Here is a 9,901-nt window from a genome sequence, read left to right on the forward strand (position 1 = left end):
TTGTTTTGGGGCTTGGGTTCTTAAACCCCAACTTTTGGGAATTTTGAATTTTTGGTAAATTTTCATGATTCATGAGTTGTTTAATGTTAGTTTGGTGTTTAGAAGTAGTAGGGATCATTTATAGTAATTTGAATAGCTTGGGTAACCATTAATGGTGTCAAAAGCTTGGATTTATGGAGCAATTTTTGTGCAAAATTTTCAAATTTAGCCTTGGTACGATTTTTAGCTCAGCTAAAATTCAGTAGAATTAGAATCTCTACAAATTTAACTGAAGCTAAAATTTTAAGTTGAACTAATTTCCAAAGGAATTGGGATTGCACGATCGTAGCTGAACTGAAGGAATTGAGACTACGTGATTTTAGTTGGAGCTTAATTAATGCAATTTTTTATTTTACCTTGAATGTTTTCTTGAGAGTTCCTTGATTAGTTCCAAGTGTATATATAATTGATTTATGAGTTAAATGGAAGAAGTAAAGTTGGCTTTCTTTTAATTTATGATGTTCATCATTCATAAGGATTTTGGGGTGGTGATTGTAAAGATTCATGGTATTGAATGCCTTATTATACTTGTAGAGCTGCTAGATGGGTTATTAAGTTGATAAAATATGAATGATGAATTTATAACATGTTAGACATGTGAATGAGAAATTCATGAATGTTTGTATGCTTAAAGTATGATATGATGTTGATTGTGTATGCTTATTCATACATGATGCTTATATGGCATTGCATATGGATAGACACATAAATTGAGAGTGCTAAGTGAGGTCTCAACCTAGTGCTGAGGGGTTTTGTGGTGACTAATGGAAATGGTCCTATAGAATATATGAGTGGGTGAATCTCTATAGATGTAAGATCGATCTTGCAAATCTTACAGAGGTAAACTAATACACACACTTGTCTATCTTCAATACAACTACACTTCCTCCACATGATCCATTGTAGGTCATCCTTGAATGGTCAAGGAGTGAGAAAACGTTAAAGGAAATATCTATGTTTATCGTCCAAAGGTGAAAATCTCCTGGAAGTCGAGTTTGCATGACATTTCATGGTGAAGTTGCATATGGAATTAATATATAGTTTGATTGTTTAATGAATGATGATGAAATTGTTTGGATTGTGATTGTTTTATTAGAATTCTATTTTGAGTTAATATAATTCTATCATTATCTCTTTAAATAACTATATTTTTTTATATAAGCTTATCCTTGTATTTTTGTGTTTTGTGTTGTGTTGCTAATATAATTCTACGAGATGATCGTGTGATGGTTAGCACATGAGCAAATAGTGATGCTAATGCAAGTTCTCAAAGCTGCTTGCGATTGAAGTAGATGTGGATGATGAAGATGGGATAAGATCCCTCCTTTTGCTATTTTCTTGTAGAATACTCATAGTGATGACTAGCTTAGGACTTAATGATATATACTTATGTTTTGAGTGCTTGTCCTCTAACAAGGGGATTCTTTTTAGTATTGTATATGCTTATATATATGTACGTTTTGTAAAGTCACAAGGCTTAGTACCCTCATGATATAATGATGTATATTATGTTATTGATTGTATGTATATGTGTTATATGTGAAGAAAAAAAATTACTATCTATTTTTATAGGACTTTTAATGTATTAGTATATTAAATCGATAACAAAGGTGGATCGTTACACAGCTTTGCAAGTTCCTTAGTTGATAGTGTTCCAGGTACCTGCTTATATTTGTTCAATAAAATCAAGGTATTGTAATTGGAAGAGAGAAAGAGAGAAAATGAACAGAGTAGTATTCTTCTTATTATTCTAAGAGAAAGATACAAGAGTTGATGTAGGATATATAATACAAGAAGACCACCAGAGGCTAATAGAAAAGATAAAAATAGGAAATTGCTGAATGATACGAAGGATCTCACACACGAAAAGTAGTACAAAAATGTAAATCAACGGTTGTTACATGGTTTCCTTCAATTGTGTTTTTCAATTTTTTCTTTTAATTTAATCTTTAACCAGTAGAAAGAAGTCACTAAATTCGTACTCATTCGTGTATATATCATTTCGTACTGAATAACAGTACTCAACATAATAATAGAAACTTCTTGGAAAACATATATTGTCACAATGAAGGATCATATGCTAACAGAATGCTTGAATTCAACTCATGCATAAGTCAGGTTTTGAGTTATACTTTAAAAATAATTCATCAATTTTAACTAATGCAAAAGTCTGGTTTTAGAAAATCAAGTGAATTTATTCAGCAAGTTCCTTTAACATTGTAGCCTTTTTGCAACTTATGAAAGAAAACCCATCTCTGCAATGAAATTAAGATCAACATTACCTCTGTCGTTAGTATCGCGCTGAAAACAAACGGTTTAACTTGAAAGTAGTGAAATGGCTGCAAGTGCGAACCATCGATCATATATATATATATATATATATATAATTCAACTAATTAACTGCTCATTTATTACATGATTTGTTAGCTATTTCCACTTATTTTTTATATTTTCAAAAACTTTTAAATCATCAATTTTAGGACCAAGTGTGGGTCCAAAAATTTTAATTGTATATGTATCTATACAAAAACAAAAATTAATTTCACAATTTAATTTTTTAAGTTAAAACTTTTAAAAAATATTATAATTAGAAACTAAAACATCACTTAAAATATTATATTTAATAAAAAAAAATATTTATTGAACATATTAATAGTTTATAATTAATTGTTGATGGTGAGAATTCGGGATAAGTTTCCTAAACATTACTAAAATTTATTTGACAACTTCTCACAATGATTCTAAACAAATAAAATAATTTTTTGGATTTGCGGGACTTAGAATCGCAAGACTAAGAGATCTGAATTCTTTTTATTCAAATTAACAACTCCTTGTGTTTCAAATTGCGAAAAATCAAGTTATTCGAATTCTATCATCGGGGTAAGTTATTCAAATTCTTTTTAGTCATGACGAGAAGACAAGTTCTAAATGCAAGTTTTAGAAACAGGTAAAAAAATCTACATTTGGTAATGACAATGAAGATTTGTATGCAAAACATGTAATTTTCGATGAGAAGTATTTAATTAAGCATTTTCAAAAAATCACTTTAGAACAATATTAAATTAAAGAAAATGTTATCTGAAAAAGAAAGTGTTATAGAAAAATGAATAATTTAAATACAAAAGAAAGAGTTATAGATAGAAGAAGGATCATAGGAAATGAAAGAATTATTGAAAGTAGTATCAAATATGAGAAACAATCTTTTTCTTTTATTTTCTTAACTAGTATCCTTAGGATACAGTATTTCTCTAATTATATATGTGATTGTATTTTTTTTCTAATTTTCTTCACAAAAATCTTTTATAAAAATGGAGTACTAGTTATAAATCTTAATGTATGTTATATAATTTTTTTCAATAAAAATAAGTGCAGGAATATTAACTAGACTCTCTCTCTCTTATACTCTATTTTAACACTTCTTTAGATTTAATTGATTGGCAGGGTAACATCTTTATACCTATATTCACTAACAATTCAGATTTCTTTGATAGGCATTGCTTATCTATAAATTTCACCTTAATACACTAAAGCTACAATGAGAATTGCAAACATATATTCTTAGATAAATTACTTCAAACTTGGCAATCTTTATCACGTGTGAGAGAACAACCAATGCTCCACATGTATCATGAAAACAAATCTTAGTAGTTAGTACCAAACATTTTTATTTTTTGAAAAGAAACAATCATAGGCATGCAAAAACCAAAGCAGAACTCAACAGTATACACATTCATGACCAAAAAACATAAATAGCAATATTTTGGTGTATCCCTCCAGCATTATGCAGCAGCTTCCTTGAACATCTTTGTGATGACGGCAATACAAACCCCTCGTTGGAATGCATCCGCCAACTCTGACCTATTCGTCACCCTTCCATTATAAGTTCCTGCACCATACGTACCTTCACCTTTCTCTTCCACCTCGTTCTCCTTGACCATGCCAGTACAGTATATGTATCCAATTTCTGTTGAAACATATATCATTCTATGCTTTTCCAGCTGAGTGATTGCAGTATGTCTGTCATAGATAACAATTTCTCATAATTAATATATTTTTATGATTTAAATATCTTTTTGATGAAATAAGTTTTTTCATAAACTAAAATTAGTTTATGAATAAGTTAAAAATTAACTTTTGGAGAAGCTAATATGAGAGAGTTTAATTTTCCCAAGTTAGTTAATGCATAAGTTATGTAGCATATGGAAAAACATTTTATTTTTTCTTTTTATTTTCTTCTTCATTAAGTTTTTTTAATCAAGTTTATCCAAACGTACCTTAAAATGATCACAACAACAAAAACGGATTAGTTTCAAATTACATAGACTAAAAATCACTTTTAAATGTGGGAGATGAAAAAAGTAAGCTTGGTTAAAATTTGGCAAACTAAAAAGATATTTAAACAATTTTCATTCATTTTAGTAATTGATCCAAAAATTACAAATACAGATAGAGGGTCTTACACTATCTCTTTTCCACCACCTTGGCAACAGGTGGTGATGAGGATCCCAGCAGGCTTGGCTGCAAGTTGTTCTGCTTTCCATAGATCTCCGGTTTCATCTATAAAAGCCTTAAACTGAGAAGCCATCTTTCCAAATATTATTGGGAAACCAAAGAAAAAACCATCAGCCTTAGAGAGCTCATTTGGGGTAATGATTGGTACATCACTCTTAGCCTTGGTTGGTTCACCCAGCTTAGCAAGTTCCTCGGCTGATAGTGTCTCCGGTACCTGCTTATGTGTTCAATAAAATAAAGGTATTGTAATTGGAAGAGAAAGAAAAAAAACTGAATAATAATCTTCTTATCATTGTAAGAGAAAGGTACGAGAGTTTATATAGGATAATGACCTGTTTGGTTAAGCTTATTTAGAAACACTTTTAATAGAAGAAAAAAATGAAATTAGCTAATTTTATCTTATTGAGGAGCTCATTTTATTTCTTCTTCTTATATTCATCTCCTAAAAGTGCTTTTAGATAAGTTTAGCCAAACATGTATGTCCTAATTCCAGAAAGCTATCAGAGACTAATAGAAAATATAATAATTGTTGTCACGTAAAAATTTAAAGTTAGTCAAAATAAGTTTCGGCCAGCCTTGCTTCAACACGATTTCAAATAATAATCAAACGATTTATGTCAAGAAAGGGAATATACTCCTTGGCTATGGGTTATCAAGCTACTTTGGAAAACCCTTAGTGTAGGTGAACGAAGAAGAAAGGGAGAAGATAGGATTTTGCGTGAAAGGTAATGGTTGAAAGGTCATCAAGGAAAACGATAAGGAAGACAATAAAGGAAAGGCTATAAAGAAAAGTTTTAAATGAAAGCAATAAATGATAGAAACCGTAAAGAAAAGTGATGAAATAAGTGCAAGATAAATAGGCTTGTGTTTGATTGATTGTGTCTTCTTAGAATTTGAAGTATAAGGTCTATTTATAGGCTAAGGAATCTTATACTTCTTGAAGTTAATGGAAAGTTATAAAGTTGTGGTGGACCCTCCTATCCGATCAAGACTTACCACTTTTGCATAACTTCTTCCTATTTTTAAGGAACCGTGATCTTTTTCTTTTAATGCTTCTAATGCACTAGGTGTTGACATGGTCCTCTATCATAATCTTAACCAATGTTTATGACTCAGTTAGCTTTGATTTTATGAGTTATTAGGCTTGGTACAAGTTAGGACTTGTTATACTTATGGTTGCCCTTTGCTTCAACCATTGTTGGTTTGTAATCAATTTTGGCATTATATCCTCTTGTTAGCTGATGCTCTAGTTCCTAGTTGATACTTGTGGGAACATTTTCTGCATGTCACCTTGATCCCAAGCTAATATGGTTCGACTGTGAAAACTCGAATCTTTTGCAACTAATGGGTTTGCTGAAAGTAAACTTACAATATTTTGCGACCAATGCTATATGCCCCCAGCTTCACCTCTACTGGTTTGCAGAAAGTAGACTCATATTCTTAAAATAACACAGTTATATGCCCCCTACCTTCAGCTGATCTAGAACACTCCACCTTGTCTTATTTAGTTGGTGCAGTCTTTTGTTTTCATTGCTCAAGTCTACCCTTTAATGTAGGAAATCGTAAGTCAAACACTATACCATACTAGAAATTGTAACTGCCAAATCAATTATACCTTTTTCAACTAAGTTGAAACTCTTTACCCTCAATAGCATTTGGACAACATTCCCATAACGAATTTGACTACCATGACTTTAGCTGCCAAATTGTAGTCATAATCGGTTGCTTAGGCAAGCTTATCGTAATTTTCAACAGACTCCAAGTATGGCTCCATCCCAATTAGATCCCCCTTCTTGTTTTTCAGTAATGATTTGTTCAATCCTAGACACTCTGGTTGTCAGAAGATTCAAGTCAGGACAATCTTGTGTGAGCAACATCTCTCTTAGTTGAGGGTGCATGTTACTCATGACCATAGTAACATATTCTACTCTTGGAAGTCATTGTACCATTCATTTATTACTCAACTTCCTAAATTTTTCTATGAAATTAGTAGTCGTCTCATCCATTTGTTGTTTCATATTTAGTAAGTCAACTACCATGATTTTAGGTTGAGGTCTATAAAAAAAATTATGAAAGACCCTCTCCATATTAGCCAAACTTTGTACCAAATTAGAGGGCAAACAAGAGTACCAAGTGAAAGCAGTTCTTGTTAAAGATAGTGGGAACAATTGAAGCTTATGGTACTCATTTCGGTTTTCCTTTCCACCGTAGACTTGTAACCTTCACTAGAAAAGGTTGTAAAATCTGGAAATAAAACCCCTCGACAAAGGCTTCATCTTTTCAATCGACTCAGGATAAGGTTTGCTATATGTCAGCTTGGTTAGCGGTTTTAGCTGAATGCAAAACACATTTTCATGGTTTCGGCTAACATGCCTGGTTCAACAATTGAAGAAGTTGCTGACTGAGCCGAATTCTGCATGACAATTGTCTTGGGTTGCTTCTCACATAAGGTCATAGGCTGAAATCCATGTTGATCAGCAGAGGTAGGTGGAGTAATACTCCATGGTTGCTTCCCCAAACCATCATCAATATGTTTTGCAAACATGTATTTTGTGCCTCCCGTAGTATATATATCCAACACGTCCAGAATTATTTGCCCGTGTAGTTACACCGATAACACTTGTATTTGACATAACATACGACATACCAATATACCACACTGGATGACCCCTTTAGCCAATTGAACCAACCCATTTTGTATGTTATGTTGATTTGGTAACTTATTCAGTACCTCCCCCCCCCGGGCATTCGGTGGCTAATGTACTTAATTATGTTAAGAATGGGCTATATGATACTTGTTGAGTGAAATTCGGTCGAACCTGCAAATTTTGTCCTATTTGAGCATAACTCAAATGTACTAGTGCTGGTCCTACCTGAACCTCATTCGTCTGAACTAGTTGATTCAAATTTGGATGAACTAGCTGATTCGAATTCGACTGAACTAGATAGACAAATTCAGCTGACCTAGCCAATTTGAATTCGGCTGAGCTAGCTAATTCAGATTTGGCTGAATTAGTTGAACCGGTCCTGCATGAACTGAATTTGACTAGTCGAGCTGAACCAAATTCGATTGGCTTGAATTCAGCTGAAATGGATGAACCAAATTCAGCCAATATAGTTTATCTGAATTTGGTTGACCTGAAATCAACTGATACAACGGAACCAAATACGCCTGAACTGAATTCGACTGAACAACCTATACCAATTCTACCGAAAAGTCATTCGGTTGAACTTGTGGTAAAGGTTCTACCTGAGTGTACGATGATACCTATGTGGCTCTTTCCGAAATCACATGGCCTTGGTTCAGCTGGTCTGTATACCCCTATACTACTAAAGTAGCAGAATTTAATTTCTCTAAAATTCCCACGACCATTCTCAAATTCTTCGGCCTATTGATCGAAATTCACTACGAAGCTTAGGCTTGGTGACATCTGCTAACAGTTTGGACAATTGATACATGAGATCATCTATCCCCATATTGATATGTTGTTTTGCCATAGAGGTTTCCATGAGAGTAAGTTTGTCTAATGATAGTGTGTCTGCCATAGTAGATGGTGTACTGATTTGGGCAGGCATGTTCAGTACCGCTTGAGCAGTAGAAGTTGCCAAAAGCAGGCATACCTATGGTAAATGTCTCGGTTGCCTTACAATAATCATTTTTATTCTAACTAAATTTCATACTTTCGAGATTTCTCTCATTAGATTTATGAATGTTTTTACCTATGTGGTCATACTGGATGTGTCAATTTGTTGTCGTATAAAATTTTTATAAGTCATCCGAGATATGTTTCGGCCAACCTTGCTTGATCCCAAATAATGATCAAATGATTTATCTCAAGGAGAATCTACTCCTTGGAAATGGGTTCCCAAGATACTTTAGAAAGTGCTTCGTGTAGGTGAATAGTGAAGAAAGGGAGAAGATAGGATTTTTTGTGAAATGGGTGTGCCAATTTGTTGTCGCATAAAAATTTAAAGTCATCTGAAATATGTTTCTGCCAACCTTGCTTCAACTTGATCCCAAATAATGATCAAATGATTTATGCTAAGGAGAATCTACTCCTTGACAATGGGTTTTCAAGATACTCTAGAAAGTACTTCGTGTAGGTGAATAGTGAAAAAAGGGAGAAAACAAAATTTTTAGTGAAAAATAATAATTGAAAGACCATAAAAGAAAGCAATGTAGGAAATGTTGTATAGAAAAACTGATGCACTGCCCGTTGACATACTTCTGTCATAATCTTAAATAACTTATCTACATTTTCTCCATCAAAGTATTTTCCTTTTTTTATTAAAAAATATATTTACATACATATCAGAATAACTAATTCTGTTTTAATCTATTCCTTGATTAGCTAATACAAGGGAACGACTTCTTATAAAATAATATATGGTCACGACGAATCATAGGCTAACAGAATGTTTGAATTCAATTAATGCAAAAGTCAGAAGAAAGCAAGAACAATGATTTTGAGTTACACTTAAAAACAATGCTTCAATTTTATGCTGTGAAAAAAGGAGAATGATTGGATTAGAAGAACTGAAATAATTTTGAAACTTACACACATACATGCCTGCCATAGTTTGCCCTCAACACCTTCTACAGAGTTAGCACCTTTTTCCACTTCCTTTGCCAGTCTTTCTTCATTTCCATGCATTGCGTAGTAACTGTCAAAGTAATGATAAATTTTCATTCTAGCAGAAACTAGTTGATTAATTCACTTGAGAATAAAAAGAAAGGGGAGATGCTTATCAAAGAAAGATACATAAAAATATAATTGCAATATTGTTAGGAACATCAAGGCTGTGTTTTACCATTAGATATCCTATAAAACACCAGATGATATTGAAGTCAGTGTTGTAGTCTTTTGAAACTTTATTAATCAGTAAATTTATTTGCATAAAAAAATCCATATATCTCAAGCATCAAATTCTTGAATTGTCAATTAATATTGTAGTCTTTTTGTGACTTGTAAAAGAAAACCCATCTTGGCCATGAAATTAAAACGAACATCACAAAAAGAATCAATTATTAGTGAAAACAAGAAGGGTTGAAAAGTGCATACACAATATAGACTTTGACGGTCATTGATGATCGATCCTCCAAGATCTGTGCTTCTCGACTTTCTCTCTCGTTAGTGTTGTTAGTTAAAAGTTGTGAAATGGAGGGAAGTGCCAACCATCGACCCTATATTATTCAACTAACTCCTGAATATTACATGATTTGTTATTGCCGGTTATATTTAGATTTTCAAAACTTCTTTTGTTTCCTCAAATTTTATTTTATTTTTTTATACATGAGAATTAGAAGACAGGAAGTTTATATATAATAATTCGTGCATCCTATTCAAAT

General features: G+C 32.5%; 1 protein-coding gene across 1 annotated transcript; it reads right to left on the minus strand.

Moving 5' to 3' along the window:
- Positions 1–3,818: 3,818 nt before the first annotated feature.
- Positions 3,819–9,637, minus strand: LOC100815952 (NAD(P)H dehydrogenase (quinone) FQR1). Its single transcript, XM_006593132.1, has 4 exons — positions 9,615–9,637; positions 9,123–9,216; positions 4,500–4,765; positions 3,819–4,056 (listed from the first exon to the last, which is right to left on the minus strand). The coding sequence occupies exons 1-4, from the start codon at positions 9,635–9,637 to the stop codon at positions 3,819–3,821; spliced, it is 621 nt and encodes a 206-aa protein (XP_006593195.1).
- Positions 9,638–9,901: the final 264 nt, after the last annotated feature.

The sequence above is a fragment of the Glycine max genome, chromosome 12 (assembly GCF_000004515.6).
Source record: "Glycine max cultivar Williams 82 chromosome 12, Glycine_max_v4.0, whole genome shotgun sequence".
NCBI lineage: Eukaryota > Viridiplantae > Streptophyta > Magnoliopsida > Fabales > Fabaceae > Glycine > Glycine max.

Excerpts from the sequence above, each read along its gene's own strand:
- LOC100815952 (XM_006593132.1), bottom strand. The coding sequence starts at position 9,637 with ATGACCGTCAAAGTCTATATTGT. Across the intron at positions 9,217-9,614 it reads ACCGTCAAAGTCTATATTGT|TTACTACGCAATGCATGGAA; the intron begins GTATGCACTTTT and ends TTACTTTGACAG. Across the intron at positions 4,766-9,122 it reads TTGAGGGCAAACTATGGCAG|GTACCGGAGACACTATCAGC; the intron begins GCATGTATGTGT and ends ACACATAAGCAG.